This window comes from Trachypithecus francoisi, unplaced genomic scaffold, assembly GCF_009764315.1.
Source record: "Trachypithecus francoisi isolate TF-2019V2 unplaced genomic scaffold, Tfra_2.0 Contig01440, whole genome shotgun sequence".
Lineage (NCBI taxonomy): Eukaryota > Metazoa > Chordata > Mammalia > Primates > Cercopithecidae > Trachypithecus > Trachypithecus francoisi.
Genome location: NW_022681431.1, coordinates 10,794,179 through 10,815,900, shown reverse-complemented (window position 1 = coordinate 10,815,900; position 21,722 = coordinate 10,794,179). Strand labels below are relative to the sequence as shown.

The window sequence follows — 21,722 nt, the reverse complement described above, 5'->3', positions numbered from 1 at the left end:
TCAGTGGAGTCACTGGGCCTCCCCAGCTGCTTAGGGTGCCTAGGGTGGGGACCTCACTATAAGACCACGCTAGGCGGCTGGACGCGGTGGCTCAAGCCTGTAATCCCAGCACTTTGGGAGGCCGAGACGGGCGGATCACGAGGTCAGGAGATCGAGACCATCCTGGCTAACACGGTGAAACCCCATCTCTACTAAAAAAATACAAAAAACTAGCCGGGCGAGGTGGCGGGCGCCTGTAGTCCCAGCTATCCGGGAGGCTGAGGCAGAAAAATGGCATAAACCCGGGAGGCGGAGCTTGCAGTGAGCTGAGATCCGGCCACTGCACTCCAGCCCGGGCGACAGAGCGACACCCCGTCTCAAAAAAAAGACCACGCTAGGCATGGTACTGCCATCAGGGGGCTGCCAAGAGTGCTGCTGAATCTGAGTGTGTGTGTCCCGGGCAGCAGCACCTGGCGTAGGACTCCAGGACACTGGGGCTGACGGCAGTGTAGTGGGGAAGCTCCCTTGTCCCTCTTGGTGACCGTGGCCTGCCTTTGTGTCTGCAGCTGCGCCTGAACGGGGGCCGCAATCCCTATGAGGGCCGAGTGGAGGTGCTGGTGGAGAGAAACGGGTCCCTTGTGTGGGGGATGGTGTGTGGCCAGAACTGGGGCATCGTGGAGGCCATGGTGGTCTGCCGCCAGCTGGGCCTGGGATTCGCCAGCAACGCCTTCCAGGTGAGAAGCCCCGGCCTCAGACCCCGCATTCACCTTCTGTGCAGTCTGACCACACTGTCTTCAGTCAGCCCCCCTCTCCCACATACCTTCCCTAGCCGTGCAGGAAGGACTGAGCAAATTGCCCTGGATCCGGAGGCAGGGAGCCTCACTCTGGCCACCGCGCTGCTCCTTACAGGCCTGAGTCCTCGGGCAGGTCGCTCCCACCCCTGCTTCAATTTCTTGGCTGCAGAATGAGGGGCTGGGCCCTGCTTTTCATGGTCCACTCCTGCACTGCACACTGGGGTTCACCCTGAGCTCAAGGCTGATCCTGGAGGGGCCCTGATGTGCCTTGTGCAGAAGGAAGCAACTCAGTCCTTCAGGGAGGTGGCCCAAGGCTCAACCCCCCCCTAAACACCTTAGCTTGCTCCCTTGGAAGCCTGCTCTGGTCTGAACACATTTCTCCACTGGCATCTGTGCCTAATGCATTCTCCCATTGACACGCTAGGTAATCTCCAAGACTTGTCACATCATCTGCACTTCCTCCAACTCCCCTTCTCTGAAGAGAGAGTGACTCAGCCGAGAACAGCTGAGCTCTGGTCCTAGTTCCCACCCTCCCACCCCCATCACAAAAGGAGCAACAAAATAGGAGGCTCTGGGTCTAATCCTGACGCATTCCCACCAGCTAGCTGTGTAATGGTCTGGGGCAAAGCAGCCAACCTCCCCTGCCTCAGTTGTCCTTCATGTGACGTGGAATGAATAATCCCAAGTCCTCAGTATCCTGGCTCTAAACACTTCCATTAAGCAGCTTACAGAACGGGAAGATGCTTGGAGACCCTCCTCTTGTGTTGTTAATCCTGACTCCAGCTCTCCTTCCCCAGTGGCCCTTCTTGGGACCTAAGAAAGGGGTTTAGGGAGAGAAGAGGAGAACTCCCGCATCCTTGCTGAGCCTGACTGTCTCCCATGGGCTGGGTGGGTCCAGGTCACTCTGATGGGAGGTCCTGAGCCCTGAGCAGAAGCCGCCCGGGGTCCACTGCCCTGTGGCTCTTCATTCCAGCCTCCAGAAGGGGCAGGCCTTTGAAATAGCTGTTTACGCCCTCTGGGAGCTCGGCTTCCCCAGGCAACGCAGTGTTTCTGCTAATACTGTTTATGACAAGCCAGTGCACTCTCTAAATCTCCAAGGAGAGTGGAAAAACAGTGCCACGTTTCAAGGGAGACTTTGTCCAGATATTTTTCTTCCCGGTCAGCTCATTCCTAAGACACCTGGGCCTCAGCTAGGGTCATGAAACTGGCCTGGGACTGACATTTGTACCAAATCTGCCACGGATCACAAGCCCCATCCCTTCTCAAGTCCCCAGTTTTTCATCTGGAGGATGGAGGTGGGTATTGGTCAAGTTCTCTAAAGAAACAGAACCAATAAGTTGCATGAATGCGTATTTGTGTGTGTGTGTGTGTGTGTGTGCGCGCGCTATCAACCAATAGGACGTATGAATGTGTATTTATATATGTGTGTGTATATCTCACACACACAGCATGAAGAAAGGTATTTCTTTTCAGGAATTGGCTCATCCAATTATGGGGTTGGCAAGTCTGAAGTCTGCAGAGTAGACCAGCAGGCTGGAAGCATTGATGTTGCAGCTTGAGTCTGAAGTCAGTCTGTGGTCAGAATGGCCTCTTCCTTGGGGGCCCTCAGGTTTTATTTTTTAACCCCTTAAGACCGTCAACTGATTTGAATGAGAATCGCCCATATTATGGAGGTTAATCTGCCTTACTCCAAGTCTACTGATTAAAATGTTAATCTCATCTAAAAACAGCCTCACATAAACATCTAGAATAATATTTGACCAAGTATCTGGGTACTGTGGCTTAGCCAAGTTGACACATAATATGAACCATCACAGGAGAGCTTAGATGAGATATAAATACTTCTAAGGCCCTTCCTATCCTGATGGTCTGTCTCTGACGATCCCGAGAAGACCTCTCTGAGCTCCAATCCTGCCTCAGCCTCCAAGCCCGAGAGACCTGAGGAACACAGCACCTGTGTGCTCATCCCGTTTCTGTACCTGACAGCCCCCATTCTGCTCCTCATTTTTCTCTACTCGAAACTTCTCTGAAGTATGAAAGTAAATCCTAACAGTATTTTGAAGCCCCATAGAGCAAAGGAGCCAAAGAAATCCCAGCATCCTAAGCCTCGGATCTCCTCAGTTTCTGTGCAGAACTGCTCTATTAATTGCTCTTTAAACTGGGGAAAAGTCTAAATTCACAAATTCATCTTTATAACATGTCTAACGATTGACATATGCAAATAGATTTCTTCTCTCCCACCACTTCCAATCAACCAATAGCATCTTCGTGGAGCACTGTGTTGAGAAGGATTCTGAGATCCCATTCGGGATTAGAGGAGAGAGTGCAGTGATTGATTAGCAATGTCTGCCCTGGCTCAGGACTAGGAAGTAGGCAACCTGAGTTGTGTGCACCTGGCATTCCTGACATGCAGCCTTGCAGTGTTTGACCACAACCTTAGCTCTACTTCCCTGAGGGAGAGAGTGACAGAGTCCAAGTGCTAGGGTCAGGAGACCTGGATTCCCACCCACTCTGCCACCAACTAACTGCACAGCTTGGATAGGTGACTCTCTGTGCTTTCTCCATCCGAAAAATGGGATCATAAAACGTTGGGATTTTTGTGAGGCTGCAAGTTGACAGGATATGAGAAAGTGACAGTTCAAGGTGATGTACCCACCATTTGTTTTGTTGGTTCTTCCAGGAGACCTGGTATTGGCACGGAGATGTCTACGCCAACAAAGTGGTCATGAGCGGAGTGAAGTGCTCGGGAACGGAGCTGTCCCTGGCGCACTGCCGGCACGACGGGGAGGACGTGGCCTGCCCCCAGGGCGGAGTGCAGTACGGGGCCGGAGTTGCCTGCTCAGAAAGTGAGAGCTCCTCCCCTCCCTCCCCACCGGGCTCCTGAGGGGACCAGAGTCCCAAGAGTTATTCCTCAAGAGACTCTGAAGCCTTGCCATGAGCCAAGCAATAGAGGAAAGTGGAATGAAATCCTAAGGGAGAAAAACTGGGGACAAGAGAGATGACCGCCACCCCAACCACAGATCGCTGTCTATGACACAGTGGGGAGAAAAGGGGGAGGGAGGGGCTGCAGTCTGTAGCCCAGGTTCAGTGACAGGACCACTGCTACCGCAGTGACCCAGGGCAGACTACAGGACTGAGAGGTCCTCCGTCATGCCAGTTAAATGAGAACGATGACACCTTCCATGGGTGTTGGCTTCTTCCCTCCACCTCCTCCGTGGAGCATTTCCTGTTTTCAGACCCTGGAGGTCACTTAGCTGCCTGGTGGTTCGCTGGGAGTCCTAGAGAGATTGAGCCCATAGAGGGAATGCCAGCCAGGATTCAGGATGACCCACTTCCTGAAGCCTCCCTCCCATGCTGAGAGAAGAGTCCTCCTGAGCCCAAACCCTGCCCTCCCTTTCCTGGCCTTATAATATAAACCCACACATAGCCATCTCCATTGGGAGGCCCAGATACTGGCCAGAGAACTTGAGACCAGAGCCTGCCTTATTGGCTGATCTTGGAAAAGTGTGTCAGCCTCTGTGCTCTATAGTTGTAGTTTTCCCTAGAAAATAGAAATCAAGTGTGACAATATGCACAAGGGCTTGGTAAACAAAAATGCACTGTCATCCTGCCATCACAGAGAATGAGGGATTGAACTGAGCCCAGCATCTGTGTCTCCCACCAACCCCTTTTAGATTCACTAGCGTCTCCTAGCCCTCACAAAGCAGGACCTCAGGGCAGGCTTCTCTGGGCAGACATCATAAGCTATCACATCCCGTGTGAGAGGAGAGATGGTGAGATCACCACCTTACCAGCTCCCCAAGGGAAAGCATCCCAGCAGAGAGGAACAGCCACTCCCCTGTCAGGGAACTTTTCTTTATTTATCAATTTATTTATATTTGCAATAGTTCATCTTTTCTAGAAGGAAATTAAGATAATACAAACCTAAATACAATTCAAGATAGCATAAAATAAAAACAGATGAAAGACAGGTGCTGGCAAAATGGTAGTGGCTTAAAATGGAGCCAGGGAGGGGTTAATTTTAAAAACGTGTACTAGGGGGTTCTATACCTTTATTATGAATAGGTCATTAATTTCACAGTGAGCTTCCTAGCAGCCAGAGCAAAGAGAAAAGTGGTCACTAATATAACTAACAGTACCTATGAGATGAAAACTAACCCATGAGTCAAGAGAAACCCACAGCTCTAGAGATTAAAGGGAATTTCTCTCTGAGGACTGAGATTTATGAGATGAACGATACCCTCAGATTCTCATGGAAGATCCAAAAATGAGTTTCGTGGGGCGATTTCTCAGAATGCTCCACAGCTTAGGCTGAAGCATCACTGGCAGTGTGTCTGCAGTGGGGCAGTAGCCTTTGGGGCCAGGAACACAGCGCTTGGCTCCTCTGGCCAAATGCATGTTAGAGTATTCAGGGAAATAAAGTAATTCTTCAGCAACCCTTCATAATATCTTATTCTCACCCCACCAATTGCATATGCTGGAAATCTACACATCCTCCTTGATTCTCCCTCTTCCTCACCATTCCCATGTCCAGTCCCTCTTGATTTTTACCTTTCAGTATTTTCTCAACCTTCTCTATGTCTTTCCCTGCCACTGTTGCTGCCTGTGTCCAGATGACCACCTTCCACACAGCATCACTGCAAAGGAGATCCTCACAGTGACACGTGCCCCTGCGGTGGGCAGAGTGTCCCCTCCTCAAAGCCAGAGCCAAGACCACCTCCCACTTAAATCCCACCCTAGGGTCCCACCGCACTTCTGTGACCAGGGGCTCACACAGGGCTCGTGTTGTCCGGCTTCCTCCCAGGCTACCCCCACCCGTCCTCAGTGTCTGCACCACACTGGCTTTGACCCTCCCTCGTGTCGCCGGGCCCTGGCACCGGCTGTGTGTTTTGTCCCAACTTCATCCTTAGTGTTATTTCCTCGAATCCCCACCCTCCTTCAGAGAAAAACTAAAACACAACTTCTCCCAAAGAAGCCTCCTGACCACCCACCCGACAGGCTCCTCCTGTTACAATTCCCATCATACCCCGCATTTCTCCTGCCAGCTCTTGTTGCAGGAGTCATTATTATGTGCTGCATATGTCTTTCTCTTGCTAGAGTCTAGGATAGTTCCACTTCTGCCTTGCTCAGCTCTGTCCAGAGAGCCTCGCACAGTGCATCGCAATACTCAAGCCATGGATAGGTGGAAGGATGCCACTTAGGAGTTCCACTGCCTGCAGGATGCAGGGGAGGCCAAGTCCCCAGCCCATGGCAGGTGTTGAGATTGCAGGTCCCAGGCTCCCAGCTAATCACAGAACATGGTACATTAACGATCTCTCTCTCATGAGCTGGAGGGAGAGCCCAAGTGGAGACCCCCAGGCTCAGCTCCGAGGTATTCAGAGGAGCTGTGAACTAATAAGAGGCTCACATGACACCCTCATAAAAATCAGCATGCCCAGAACACTCGGTGCAGGGCAATGCTGCATCTTGCATAGCCTCCAAGAAGAAATACTTGTCAGTAAATGGGAGCCTCCTGATTTACGGCTTCCATGCCCCACCCCACATGCCATCTGTGTGCACCCTTTCCCTGCCCTTCGGTTCCACACCCAATTCTTGTGATTGGATCTGCTCTCTAGAGGATGCCAGCTCCTTCAGGTGCCAGTGAGCGCACAGGGTTTACTGAGAACCCGCTGGGCTCTGCCGCAGCCTATGATCCTGGAGCGGGAGGGGAAGAAGGGAGACAGAGCTCCCTCCATGTGCTGGTGAACTTGAGGGAAGCAAAACTCACAGACTCTGCTTGCTTAAAATTTACAAGCAATTCTGCCAAGCAGTTTAGGGGAAAAAAAATTTACAAGCAACTTGTCAAAATAAAAGATGGCAGGATCTTGTGATCACTGATTCATATATGGCATTTTTCTGGGTACTAGAAATGCTCACTGAAAGCTCACTTTTAAAGGTAAAGCCTACAGTTACTCCTTTTGCAAAGAAGCTAAGCTTCCTAATACAATTGTTCAGTAAACGTAGATTGTAGCCATCAGTCATTCTTTTAACACCTGCTCTGTGCAGTGCGCTAATTGAGTAAATCAAGCGTTGTAAAAGACAGGCACCTGGGAAAACTCCCCCGTAAGGCAGCAGTGTGTGCCATGGAACCTGGAGGAGCGTGTTAAGAAGGCAATTTGGCAATAGGAATCAGAGACTTAAAAATAGACAGTGCTTTCTCCTAGCAGTTTCCCTTACAGAGATATATTCTAAAGGAAAAAAATAAGTTATATGCACAGATTTACTACAGGGTGTTTATCACACCTTGTAACTGCAAAATTCCAAACAGCCAATGTATCTAAACATATGAGATAGAGCTAGGAATTAAATATTATGTAGCCATGAAATGAATGTGCTGTAATGGATATATGTCAACGTGAAAATATGTCAAGATGGATTTTAAGGGAAACAGTATTAGCACACCATAACTCTACATACAATATTATACATGTTGGAAAATACATCATTTCCAGAAGAAGCAGACCAAGGTATGAGAGGTGTTCTTTCTCTCTGGGTAGAACAATCACATCGTTAACTGTTGTTTTTGGCATTTTGTTATTGAAAATTTGAACCCACTTGAAAGTAGAGTAATATAATCAACCCCCGTGTGCTCATCACTCACGTTCAGTGCTCACGAGGCACGGGATCTATTACCATACCATGATCTGTGCTTAGCTGGAAATTTCAACATCTGGCTCATCTGCACTGATAACTGAAGAGTTGTCAAAGAGGACTCACAGCAGAAGGAAAGGGGAATTTAGGGTCTTGCTAAACAAGAAGGTAACCTTGAGGAGCCCTTGAGCCATTCCAGAAGGTGGTGGTAGGCAGGAGAGGGGTTTGCCTCAGCTCAAGACTCAGAAGTAGGAGCCCTGGGGAGGGGTCTCTTGCCTTGTTGACCAGCATGCCGTCCTCCCCAGCCGCCCCAGACCTGGTTCTCAATGCGGAGATGGTGCAGCAGACCACCTACCTGGAGGACCGGCCCATGTTCATGCTGCAGTGTGCCATGGAGGAGAACTGCCTCTCGGCCTCAGCCGCGCAGACCAACCCCACCACGGGCTACCGCCGGCTCCTGCGCTTCTCCTCCCAGATCCACAACAATGGCCAGTCCGACTTCCGGCCCAAGAACGGCCGCCACGCGTGGATCTGGCATGACTGTCACAGGTAGGCCTGGCTCACCACCCTCCCCGCTAAGCTGCCCGGTGGACGTCCTGCGGGCCTCAGATGGGAGTTCAGAGTTGCCAGGGTCACTTAGAGCCAAGAGGCTGCATGGTCTGGAGATAGGATCCTCCTAAGTGGGGGGCTTGCGTCTGCCACACTGGCTGTCACATTTCCCGAAGCCGTTCTCCACTCCAAGTTCCCCTGGCCTGCCGCCCCTTCTTCCTGCCTCCAACACTTCTAACATCAGGAAACACACTGTTTTGAGCGCCCATACCCTCCTTGTTGACCTTCAGCCCATGGTTTCCAAGTGTGTCCACAGGTTTGTGCGCTGCCAGGTACTCCAGGCTCTGCAGTTGTTGGACTCTGAGTTCCTTTAGAAATATTCCCAGCCGGGCACGGTGGCTCAAGCCTGTAATCCCAGCACTTTGGGAGGCCGAGACGGGCGGATCACGAGGTCAGGAGATTGAGAGCATCCTGGCTAATACGGTGAAACCCCATTTCTACTAAAAATACAAAAAATTAGCTGGGCGTGGTGGCGGGTGCCTGTAGTCCCAGCTACTCGGGAGGCTGAGGCCGGAGAATGGCGTGAATCCGGGAGGCAGCGGTTGCTGTGAGCTGAGATCATGCCACCACACTCCAGCCTAGGTGTCAGAGTGAGACTCTGTCTCAAAAAAACAAAAAATATATATATTTTTTATATTTTTATATATTTATATTTATATTTTTTATATATATTTATTTATTCCATGTACTGGTACTTTTTTTTTTTTTTTGAGACGGAGTCTTGCTCTGTCGCCCAGGCTGGAGTGCAGTGGCCGGATCTCAGCTCACTGCAAGCTCCGCCTCCCGGGTTCACGCCATTCTCCTGCCTCAGCCTCCCGAGTAGCTGGGACTACAGGCGCCCACCACCTTGCCTGGCCAATTTTGTTTTTTTGTATTTTTTAGTAGAGACGGGGTTTCACCGTGTTAGCCAGGATGGTCTCGATCTCCTGACCTCGTGATCCACCCGTCTCAGCCTCCCAAAGTGCTGGGATTACAGGCTTGAGCCACCACGCCCGGCCTGGTATGTATTGTATTTTATTTTATTTTATTTTATTTTATTTTATTTTATTTTATTTTTTTGAGACGGAGTCTCGCTCTGCAGCCCAGGCTGGAGTGCAGTGGCCGGATCTCAGCTCACTGCAAGCTCTGCCTCCCGGGTTCACGCCATTCTCCTGCCTCAGCCTCCCGAGTAGCTGGGACTACAGGCGCCCGCCACGTCGCCCGGCTAGTTTTTTGTATTTTTTTAGTAGAGACGGGGTTTCACCATGTTAGCCAGGATGGTCTCGATCTCCTGACCTCGTGATCCGCCCGTCTCGGCCTCCCAAAGTGCTGGGATTACAGGCTTGAGCCACCGCGCCCGGCCCTGGTATGTATTTTAAATACCTCTAGGAAGACAATGGATGTGGAGACTGAAGTCTAGGCCCAAGAGTCCTGAGACTTGATCTCTAAACGCAGCCATGCTTCTAGCCAGCTGCATAATGTCGGGTCAGCTGGGCCACATCACCTGGGACCTCGCCTGTCCCTTCCAGCTCTGTCAGTCTGTGGACCTAATCCCAGCGCTGCAAATCCCAGACAAGGACAGAAGAACAGGGTACAATCTCACAGCCAGCCCTGGCTAGAGCCACCACAAGCCATCTGCTCATCCTCTTACCTTCCCTTGTTTCTTTGTTTTCTCTTTTTTGCCTGGACTCTTAATCTAATCCAGAACCTGCTGTCTCTGCCTGTCCAGGGATTTTCTTGCTCAGACCTGAGCTGAGTGCGTAGAGGGAAGAGAAGCAGGCACACTCTTGGAAAGGAAGGGAGGGAGGCCTCTGCCACTCCATACAGCAGGAAGCCCCTGAGGGGCTACAGATGTCGCCTAGTCATTGCCCTTCTCCACACTTGGATGGCCCATCTATACAATGGAGCCTTTTGCACCACATCCATGCTTCTCAAAGTGAGGTCCTTGGACCAGAGGTATCTGCCACCACTTGAGAGCCTGGGACCTGCTCAATCCCAGGGCCCGTTGCAGATCTACGCATCAGCATCTGCATTTAGCAGGATTCTCAGGTGACCGTGTGCACACTGAAGTCTGAGAAGCCCTTGTCTAGATGATGTGGAGGCTCCGCTGCAGCTCTGGAATGTGGTCATCACTGTTACGGGCAGAACTAACATGTCCTGCCCCCTTCTAAGTGTCAGGCCCAGGGAACCCTCATTTTCCTAGAAAAGGACACAGAGACTTGGAGTTATCTCTTGCCCAAGATAATGCTAGGAGTTGCAGAGAGCGGGGATCCCGGCTCGTGCCTATCTGACTCCAAACCACATGCTCTTTCTTTTTTGTCTGCTGACTCTTCATCAGAAATCTATGTTTGGCTTTTTTTTTTTTTTTTTCGTATCACAACTGATGACCTGGTTCCATTCCAATCAGTTTGGGATAGAGTTGTTCCACTAGTCTCCCAAGAAAGGACTATGGTAGAATTCAGGGGTGCTGATTTTCCATTCAAACAGTTGAATGTTCTGAACATCCTAATTAGCCCAAGAAGGTGTGGTCTTTATAGAGAAGTAGGCCAGTCTTCTTCAGGGTGTAAGTCAGTAGAGTTAAAGTCATGACGGTATCGGTGCTTGGCTCCCTTTGGGGAACGTGTGGGTGGAAGCCCTGGGCGGCAGGGGCTGACACTGCCTATGGGTCTATAAGCAGAAGATAATTGCATCCCAGCCCTGCATATGGCGGCCCACCCAGAGATTACATGGTAGGAACCTCCCTGTGCCATGTACTTACTCTCCAAGGAATCGGTCTCCTCTAAGAATAGGCACATGGTGACATCCTGGAAATGTTCTTCTGATCTGGGGACTCTGGCTCCCTGCCTGCTCCCCGCCACCCCCCACCCGCCTCCACCCCTGCTTTTCCTGTGGTCTATTTTATTTCTTTGCTTACAGATGTTCCAGTCAAAGGCTTGGGAGGGGATGGGAGGGGAAGGAAGGACATGCTGAGTACATGTACCTTCTGGTCTCCCCCTCCTGGTCCATAGCTGAGAAATGATGACCATAAGATCCTAGGAAACTTAAGAGGAGTCCCTCGAGCTCCAGGTGACTTCTCCAGGTGCCGTGGGAGGAACAGGATCCTGGCCTCCAACTGCTGTTGGGTTCCTTTTGGAAGCTGATGAGAGCTGGCTCTTCCTCTCCTCAAAACAAATATTTCTAGAAGTTTAATAGCCTATGTCAGCAGATTTGCAGACACTCTGAAGGCCATCTGGAGCCAGGCTTGAGAACCCTGGCTCAAATTAGTGGGAATGGGAAAAAAATGCCATTTCCAGTTTAATTGATGCTACCTCGGGGAAGAGAGCTCTGTTCTTTGAAAGCCCTCGGCTGAAACACAAAGATTGGCCCCCTTGGAAATTTCCTCGACAACCAGACCTGGAGGAAAGTGCCCCCAGAGTTATTCTCTCATGTGCACTGTGCCCTGGCCGATGGTCTCCATGCATCTCTCTCCTGCCTCTTGTGGGGCCACCACTGCTCAACTGGCACGATGTGCCACAGCTCTGACAGGACAGAGCATGGGGCACAGATGCACAACAGGCTCCACAGGCCGAGGGGCTTGGCTCTCCCACCTTGGGGGAGCCCCAGGAGAGGAGCTAGGAGTTGGAGAAGCAAGGGGAATGGGCTGCAGCTCAGGTGACAGTCCTCTGGGTCAGGAGGCATTGCTGCAAAGAGGAGAGACTCCCTTTCACTCCACCCTGCCTGCCACATGTGCGGCACAGCTTCCTGGGAGGATCGAAGCCCATAGATGTGATGTGGTCCCTGGGAGCCAATCTGAGGCCCTCATCTCATCTGTGGGGCTTGCTTCTGCCAAGGGGCTGCTTGGCACAGGGGGATGGCAGAGTGGAGTGAGCAGAAGGGCCTCTGCCTTTCTGGCATCTCCTCCCGGGATGGAAACATCCCTAGTGTTCTCTGAAACGAGGACTGGAGTGTTGTCCCCACCGTGGCAGAGTGCCTCCAGGACTGTCCATTCCGGATGCCCTGGGGGCATGTGGCTGGGGTGGGAAAAGATGTAGCGCGCAAGCATCTCCTCTGTAAAGGGCACCGAGGTTCTGACTGGGAGTTTCACTGGGGCCACCAATGACCTAGGACAGCAAAGAACATACCTGCTTCTCCCATCTTTCTCTGAACCAGCTTTATCTGCCATCCGTTTTTGCATCCAACACCTCCTCCCTTGACGAGTGCCATGTCTTAAAACACTGAGCTCTGGGCTGGACACAGTGGCTCACACCTGTAATCCCAGACCGAGGCGGGTGGATCACTTGAGGTCAGGAGTTCAAGACCAGCCTGGCCAACATGGTGAAACCCCATCTCTACTAAAAATACAAAAATTTGCCAGGCACGGTGGCGTGCGCTGTAGTCCCAACTACTCAGGAGGCTGAGTCAAGAGGATTGCTTGAACCCAGAAGGCGGAGGTTGCAGTGAGCCGAGATCACACCACTGCACTCCAGTGTGGGTGACAGAGTGAGACTCCATCTCAAAAAAAAAGCATTGAGCTCTGGAGTCTCATGGTAGAAGGTTGTGTCTCCTTTTGTCCAGATCACAATGACCTCCGCCAAGCGTCAGGCTCTCTCCCCTTAGCGTTCTGGATTTTCCTTCCAAGTCCATACTTCTCTAACTCTACCCCAGGGATCCAGTCCCCTCCTAGCCGTCCAAGGGTCACGACAGCTCAGCCTGGGAAGAGGAGGAATACCTTCCTCGCCAGGACTCACCGTCCCATCTTCCCAGAGTCCTGCTCTGTATTTCCTGGGGGGCACGGGTGGGTAGTGCTGGTGGGCGGGGGGGGCTCTAGGCTCTAATCCAGGCAGCTGGGAAGGAGATGTGGCCCTAGGGAGGGATGACTGCATACGCCCGAGAGGCAAAGCGAAGATGCCCAGGACAGAAGCCAGGGAAAATTGGGAGGCCATGAAACCAGCTGTTCCCCTCTGAGTGTTTGCAGGGGAAAAACTGAAGCTAGGGAAGATTTAAATCAAGTCTGCAGGAAGCCGAGGAGTGGGATGGGGTCAGCCTTACAAGAGTCCGTCTGTGCGCTCCGTCTGAATTCTGTTTAGACAACGGAGCATCAACCTATTTCTCTTCAGTCTTTCCAGCCGGTAAACATGGTCACATAAGCCCCTCTCTGAGCGATGCAGACATTTTTTAGGCAGTGAGTCAGACCTCATGTCTCTTCTTGCTCTTTCAAGCCAAAATAGACTTTCTCAAAGTCGTCACTTCCACGGCCACAAAATGCCTCCTTGTGAATGTTCTCTGGAACTCAGGCTCAGCGTCATTTTACCCAGAAACATGAGTGACCGAGGGAAGCCCAACTTAGCAGCTCCTGATATTTTTAGCACAGGCAAATGCAGGAGGAAGGGAAGAGAGCCTCGAATTTCCTCGCAGGAAACATCCTGTTCATTGCTGTCTTCCCCGTGCCCCCACCGCCCGTACACAGCAGAGGGAACCTGAGGCCAAGGGCAGGGGGCTGGGGAAGTGAGGAGCTCCCGCCGGCCTCAGAGTCATAGCAGCAGTGGTAGTAGAGGTAATAAAAATCCTGCTACTGTGACTGCTATGATGGGAGTGTCGCAAGGAAGGGGACAGGTATGTCAAGTCCTGAGTACTCATGTGCTACCAGCCTCGCGTTAGTTATTTGACGCCATTCATCTTACTCAATCTTGCAGCCCCAAGAGCAGGCAAAGCCACCCTCTCCCCTTTGCCGAAGAGGAGGCTCAGATCCTGCACCAACAAAGCAGGGGACTCTGCTCCCATGACTTGGCACCTCGTTCTTCAGTTTCCCCTTTTCCGAATGTCCCTGTAATGGCAGAGACAAGCGTATAGGAATAGTTGCAGACGCTTGCGACATGCACGTTGGAGGCTGGGATCAGGCTAAGACAGCCTGCTTCCTTCAGCCCTGGGCCTGGGCAGTGCAGGCTTCGGGAAGGCCCCGCAGCAACAGGCGACAGCCCCAGCCCCGTTTCCCTTGTTTATTCTGAACCAAGGGCTATTCTAAACCAAGCACATGTGTTCCAAGACTCTGCATCTGTTCTCAGTTCCTCCCAAGGGAAGAGAGGGAGCGTCGTTATGTAAACCAGCGGCAAGGGATTTGCAGCCTGCTTGCACAAGCTCTCCTGCAGAACTCCCAGAACCCCCAGGGACGTGCCTCCCTTTGCGCTGGTGTGTGCCCCGAGGATGAGTCAATGACTCCTTCCCAGAGGGCCTCCCAGCTGTCTTTCTGCTCCTCCCTGCTTTATTTGCACTATGCGAGGAGCACAGACTGGCTGCTCACCTCCCAGGGCTGGAGGCGAAGCTGCAGGCCCTTCCTGACCAGGTCTGGAGCACGGGCGCGACCTTGGGGCACCTGCGCGTCCACATGTTCTATTCCTTACTGCTCCTGTTCTTTCTGCTTCTCCCCCTTAATCATGCCTCTTCCCCTTTGGTTTTTCTCCCTACCCTATTCCATTTCAAAAGACATCAAAATGTGGGTTTTTAAAATTACCCCAAAGAAAGTGCATCAAACAGGAAGGGGCTGTGAGAGCCAGGTGCACGCTTATTAAAAACAATAGCTGGAGTTCTGTGCTTATCATATGCAGTGCCAGCTAATTGCTACCTCCCCAGTACCCACAGCACCCCATGCATTACAACGGTCATTCCCGTTCAGCGGAGGAGAGGACGGAGGCTTAGCAAGGTGAGCAGTGGTCTGACTTCAGAGCCCTGAGGCTGCCTCTGAAGCACCGGCTTTCCTTTCCTCAGGCCTCTTATCCACTCCTCTCCCCACCCGGCCCCCTCTGGTCTCCAGAGGCAAATCGCCAGCCAGGCCTCTGCTTGCAAGCAGCAGTTGCTCCAGAAACTGACCTCCAGGCCGTCTCTCTCTCCCTCCAGGCACTACCACAGCATGGAGGTGTTCACCCACTACGACCTGCTGAACCTCAACGGCACCAAGGTGGCAGAGGGCCACAAGGCCAGCTTCTGCTTGGAGGACACAGAATGTGAAGGAGGTATCTGTGGGCGGAGTGGGGGGATGGGGGGCCTCAGAGGGACTCGAATGTCCCTGTCTCCACGATCACCTGAATGGAGCCCAGGCCTGGCACCGACCCTGTGTCACTCTGACCACTGCCACCTTTCCCCACCTGGACCTTCCTTAGCTATAGTGAGGTGCTGGGGGCATGGGCATGACCTGGTTCCAGGGGCACCCGGGTTCCCCAGAGCCGTGCTGACAGGCACTGGTCGGTCCACAGGGCCTCCTGGACAAGATCCAGACCTCAGGACCCTGCTCCATCTGGGCTCAGCGGCCCAGACCCTGATCTCAATGCCCCTCCCACTCTGGCTGCCACCAACCTTTTTCTGGTATCCCAATGCCAAGTGTCCCTACCACACCAGGCTCTCACCCTTCAATTCTAACTCAAATGCCCCCTCTAAATCGTGCCCCCAGGCAGGAGTGGCACTCTGCTCACACTTCTAGTAGGTCACTACACTTGCCCTGTGATCACCCGTTAGTGCACCTGCAGCTCCGGGGGCTCTTCATGGGGAGACATGTCAGTTTTTCTTGCTAGACCCACTGTTTACAGCAGTGTCCAGGCATGGCAGCTTCTTCATAAATGTGTGTTTAATTTGTTCTTCATTGAAGCGGCCCGCCACTGACTTGCCATGAAATCACACAGCAGACAGGTTTTGACCTCTTACCATGTGCAGATAACATGTAAGTGTCAGAGAGACATGGGCCTACACTCTAACTACTGATCCTCTAGAGGAGACAGACAGTATGACCCGCGTGTTATGCTAAACCACAGGCACCAGAGATTTCCCCGGTGCACACACATGCAGTTATCCCCAGGCTGAGGATGTCACAGAAAGGCCAGGGTGGATCAGAGTAGTCAGGGAGGGCTTCATGGAGGAAGGGGACCTTGAGCCTGGCCTGAGGGAAGAGGCAGGATGTGGGTAGGGAATTGATTGGGGGGTTCTATTGAAATGAGAACAGATGAGCAGCCCACACAGGGGTGGGATGCTGAGCCCAGATGAAGCAGTGGTGGCGGCCTTGGGAGCGGGAAGAGAGCACGGCAGTGGGGTCATGGTTCCCTGGTGATGAGCTCCCCTCTGCCCCACCTGCAGATATCCAGAAGAATTACGAGTGCGCCAACTTCGGCGATCAGGGTATCACCATGGGCTGCTGGGACATGTACCGCCATGATATCGACTGCCAGTGGATTGACATCACTGACGTGCCCCCTGGAGACTACCTGTTCCAGGTGAGGTGGGCAGGAAGGGGCTCCAGCCCTCCGGGGGGAGGAGGGGAGGCCACCTCCACAGGCTCCTTCCCACTGGTGTCCACACAGGGGCATGGAAGTCAGGCTGTCTAAAGGGCAAGGTGCTACCCCCAGAGGCCATCACAGTCCATCAGTTAACCCAACAATGTCAGGCATGGGGGCCTGAGAATTAGACGGTGCACAGGACCAGAGACGCCAGAGACATTCACATTTCATTTAGTTAACACCTGGTGCATGCCAATCAAAACTCATCAGCAGGCTAGATTTGTTCCTCCGGCCAGTTTATTCACATCGATGCTCAGGCAACCCACACCTCTTGTCTCCTGTGGAGCTCTTCTCTCCACCATCCCTGTTTCTCCTATGGCCCTAGCCTGCCTTGGTCTGTGCTGTCAAGACTGAAAACAAACTCATAAAGAGCCAGTTGCTCGCGAGTGTCTATGATTTAGCTCTTCCAGAAATATCTGCCTCATAGAGGAGGATCTGCAGAAGGGGCCATTCTCAAGACAAAGCAAATCTATAAGAATAAAATATGGAACATGAGAGGCAGCCTGGCCAGGTGGCTTCTTTGTCAGAGGGGTTGCCGGGGTTTGTTCCCACATACTCTGCCTGGGCGGAAGGCCAGCCCTGAGGAGGAACCAGGGGCCTTGGCTTCCCTCCTTCCTGAAAACAGCGGCACGTTCTGGCCAGGGCTCTAACAGGGGGAGACAAGAGGCATTGTGTCCCTAATATCTCTCTGCCGGTGCACGGGTACACGTCTGCCTGCAGAAGCTTTATCTCACCCTCTCACTGTCTCCTACGTCCCAACCCATCTCGTTTCCTAGCTTGCCCTGTTGGCTAGCAAAGTGGATGACCAGAAATGTGTCATTCCACCTTGAAAGCTTTCCTGAGGGGGCATTCAGCCAGCCCAGGGCCTGGCCCACAGTCCCCACCTACAGACAGCCCTCTGAAGAAACGGCACCTTCAGAGAAGTCACCACAGAGGGGCTTTCAGAGGATTCCTGGGCAGTTTCAGAGGCTGGAAAGCAGACAGCCAAGCACTTTTCCACCCACAAGCCCAGAACCACAGACTTGGAGAGGTCTAACCAGAGAGTTATTTATTTTAAAAGATGAATAGCCGTGGCCATGTGCACGTATACAGTGCCTGGTGGTTTCTGTTTGAGGTTTGCTATCATTTTGCCGGGTGAGTGTGTATCTCCCTGTATTCTGGCCAGTGCCATCCACTTAATAACCACTATGAATTGCCTAAGCCTGGGGAACCCATTCTTTCATTTAATCTCCCAAGGAAGGGGCATCATCATTACCCTCCTTTCACGGCCACACAACCCCAGACATATCAACTCTTGATTTTGTGTTCTCAACTCCTAAATGATACAATTAGCAAATGGACTCATTAAGGGCATGTCAATACCTCCGATTAATCAAAAAGAACATTCCCCTTAAGATAGACATGGAACTTGAGGCGCTACAAGCGCCGACCTGGGGATTCACGGGACACAAGTGCTGGCCTTCATTTCAGACATCAGTGGTGCTGTGAAGGATGGGAGGAGGGAGCTGGGCAAGAAGGAAGTGGCCTTCCACGCAGAGGGGCCTGTGCAGAGCTCAGAGGCAGGGCTGAAGGGGCCTCCTGGCTCCTGGTGGCCCCTGCTTTATCCGCTTCCTCATCATTTCCTAGATTCATAGACGTACAGAAACCTACAGCCACTTCCCACAGGCCCTCGTGAGACTTCAGCCTGCAGCAGTTGAATGGGGTGAGACAGTGGGGGACACAGATTTTCAGCCCCACCTCCACCCCACACGTCACACTGGCTCTCATGCCCCCAACACAAGCCCTTGCTGCATTCAGCCGGCTTCATGGCTGCACTGTGAAGACGCCTGGGCCGCCGAGGAGCTGCCTGGGCCTGCACAGCTGGAGGCCTTGGCATGGGGAGCTGTGTTTGCCCCATGCCATGTGTGGGCCAGGGACGAGGGGGCAGCTAGAATGGCTGGGTGGGAGAGAAAATGCAAGCCACTCCGGAGCGGGGCATGTGCCTTCTTAGCTAAAGGGACAGGGCCCCAGCTGGGCCAGGTGCAGGCCCCCAGAACAGCCCCACCGAGCCAACACAGGGCTGGCTGCCAGGCTGGCCTTGGCTTCCCTCAGCACCTCTTTGGGCAAGCCCAGGGGCCTGTTAAAGGGTCATGTCCAGGCCCTTCTGGGGCCCCAAATTTAGAGAGTGTTCCTGAATGAGCAGCCTGTACCCGCCCCCACGCTATGAGTCGCAGCCCTTCCAAATGTGGCAGGACCCTCGAGGGAGGGCCTGTCATCTGCGTGCTCTGCCCCTCTGTTCACCGCTGTTGTCTCTTCTCCCTCCCCCTCCCTTTCTCTTTTCTCCTTGGGTCTTCACCGCGAACCTCCCCTTTTCTGTCCCCTCACAGACACCCTCTCAGAATATGTCCTTCCTATTCCTGCTGTTCTGGGCGAAGTCCCTGCAGCTGGGGGGATGCAGAGGCAGGGGTGGAAGGTCAGGGAGAGGATGCGGCTTCTCCAGCAGCCCCAGAGCCAGGCCCTGGCCCAGCAGAACAGGCAGGGACACAGATCCCCAGGTCCCACCCATCACTTCACAGAGAGAGGAAGGGACATGTCCACAGTCACATGGCTGTGACGAGTGTCCCATCTCCAGTGCCCAGGCAGCCCTCTTCCCGCTTCCCACACTGCCAGGTCCTCCCCATACCCTTCTGCTTCTCTTCAGCATCTTCCTCTGGGACCTCCCCAGACCCCAACTCCTGCCTCCCCCAGAACTCCCAGGAGGGGGTGACCCCCTTCCGAAGGCCCACCTTGGGTAGAGGGGTGTGTGTTACACTGCCATGGACAGAGGCCAGGGTCTCCCTCCTCCGGGTCATGCTCCCTGTGCTCCCTGACTCATCACTGCCCCACCCCAAGGACTTTGTTGGGACCCACAGACTCCCTTCTTGGGTCCCGACACCTGCCACGCTCCCCTTCCCTGAGGTCGCTGGTCTCGCAGAGCCCCGGGCCTGGGTGGAGGTGGCCGCAGAGGGAACCAGCAGCCTCCTCTGCCCTGCTTCTCCCCAGGTTGTTATTAACCCCAACTTCGAGGTTGCAGAATCTGATTACTCCAACAACATCATGAAGTGCAGGAGCCGCTATGACGGCCACCGCATCTGGATGTACAACTGCCACATAGGTAAGGTCCAGGCCGCCCCCGCTCCAGGAAGCAGGTGGGAGCTGCCCTACTTTCTCAAGGACCCAGAGGCAGCTTCCTAATTTGGGTAAAGAGCTCGGGGAATGCAGCCAGCATCACATTTCCACATTCAGACGGAAGCCACAGACACACAGGCCTGGATGGAGACTGAGTTTTTACAGCCAGCTCCGGCCATGGAGAGAAGGTGGTACAGGACTGGGCCGGCCCAGCACAGATCCCAAGGCTATTTAAGGGTTGGAGCCAAGGCCGCTGGCTCATTATGCATGTGACCTCAAAAATGTGGGCATCAGCAATCTGTGGGCTCTGCCTATCAGGTTTTTCTGTCAAGAGCTGGAAGCTAGCAAACTATGGTTATTTCTAGTGTCCAATAAAGACACTTTTTTCCTTGGATGATAGGACTTGGGGAACAAGAGGGAAGGCAGAGCTTTTTCCTCTGCAGGAAAAGTCATGGGCCTCACTCTTGGCAAAATGTTAAAATTAAAGGCACTATATTTATTCACTCGTTCACTCAACTTTGACAGAGCACCTGCCATGTGCCCAGCCCTAGAGATGGCCAGCGCCTGGCACCTGTCCTTGTGAGGGCACACAGAGGTGGCCCCGGCAGAGCCCCTGAGGCCCACTCACCCAGCTCAGGGTCAGGCAAGGCCTGGGCACCTCATCTGCCCACTCTCTCCCCCCGATTCTTACTCTTCAGGTGGTTCCTTCAGCGAAGAGACGGAAAAAAAGTTTGAGCACTTCAGCGGGCTCTTAAACAACCAGCTCTCCCCGCAGTAAAGAAGTCTGCGTGGTCATCTCCTGTCTTCAGGCCACATCACATCTTCCGTGGGACTTCCCCCAACAACTGAGTCTGAATGAACGCCGCCGCGCCCTCACCCAGCCCGGCCCCCACCCCGTCCAGACCCCTGCAGCCGTGTCCAAGCTCAGGAGGAAGGGGACCCTCCCGTCATTCACCAGGGGCTGCTGCCTGACCCTTGGGGCCTGAGAAGGCCTTGGGGGCTGGGGTTTGTCCACAGAGCTGCTGGAGCAGCACCAAGAGCCAACCTTGACCGGGACGAGGCTCACAGACAGGTTGTCATCAGCTTGCCCCATTCAAGCCACCGAGCTCGCCACAGACACAGTGCTCTTCTCCAGTGACACGTGGACAAACGTGGGCTCATCAGCCCCCAGAGAGGGTCAGGCCGAATCCTGTTTCTCCTCCTCTTAGGTTGTTTTCAGCAAACTTGAATATCTAGACCTCTCTTCCATTGAAACCTTCTAGTCTATTATAGTCACATAGATAATGGTGCCACGTGTTTTCTGATTCAGTGAGCTCAGACTTGGTGCTTCTCTCTCCACACCCCCCGACCTTGTTTTTCAGGATACTATTATTATATTTTCACAGACTTTTGAGACACAAGTTTATTGGCATTTAATACTGGACATCTGGGCCTTTGGAAGTACAAATCTAAGGAAAAACCAACCCACCTGTGTAAGTGACTCATCTTCCTATTGTTCCAATTCTGTGGGTTTTTGATTGAACGGTGCTATAACCAGGGTCCTGGGTGACAGGGCGCTCGCTGAGCACCATGTGTCATCACAGACACTTACACATACTTGAAACTGGGAATAAAAGATTTATGAAACGTGTCTGTGTTTCCTTTGACCCACAGCACCTGGGCCCTGAGCAGCAGACTTCCTGTGTTCAGTGGCCGGAAGCAGAACTTCAGATACATTCATGGTTTTCCTTCTGTGGACATGGGTCCCCAGATCCCCTCCAGCCCAGTGTGGCCGCTAGGAGCCTCCTTCAATAGACGCCAAAAGGGGCAGCTCCTGCCCTCTGGGAGAAGCAGTCTAAGAAGATCACAAAAAGCAGCGAACAGGGGTCATAACCTTTCTTGAACTCCTGTGGTTTTTACTGAAACTTGTCAGGAGGCGTAGCAGTTGTGCTAGGGTCAGACGGGAAGTCTAGATTTAAACAGCCACCAGGCAGCTTCTCAAAGCAAGAGGGCATCCTTTCACAGGACAGGGGCTCCCAGCCATTCCCAGTGGCGATGGGGTGGCCGGCCCAAACCAGCCACGCACCCAGACACAGGGGCTCCCCCTGTGTCAACAGCATGCTAGGGCCCATGCTGTTGGGTAGGTAGGACCACCTTAACCAACTCCACCCAAACCACAATCGATGAGGGCATTGGCGCACATTCAGATCTCACCTCTTGCCTTTGTTCACATTTATTTCTGCAAGAACCGGCACTGACAGGTAACACCAGGACCAGCCCAGGGGTCCCAGAACTGTCCCACAGCACA

General features: G+C 53.0%; 1 protein-coding gene across 1 annotated transcript in view; it reads left to right on the top strand.

The window, feature by feature from the left end:
- Positions 1-21,061, top strand: part of LOXL2 (lysyl oxidase like 2) — a 99,858-nt gene extending 78,797 nt beyond the window's left edge. The window contains exons 8-14 of the mRNA XM_033228749.1: positions 546-713; positions 3,454-3,619; positions 7,709-7,952; positions 14,862-14,977; positions 16,089-16,225; positions 19,310-19,421; positions 20,134-21,061. Of these exons, the coding sequence (XP_033084640.1) occupies positions 546-713; positions 3,454-3,619; positions 7,709-7,952; positions 14,862-14,977; positions 16,089-16,225; positions 19,310-19,421; positions 20,134-20,213 (1,023 nt within the window). The 3' untranslated portion in view covers positions 20,214-21,061. The remainder of the gene's footprint in view (positions 1-545; positions 714-3,453; positions 3,620-7,708; positions 7,953-14,861; positions 14,978-16,088; positions 16,226-19,309; positions 19,422-20,133) is intronic.
- Positions 21,062-21,722: the final 661 nt, after the last annotated feature.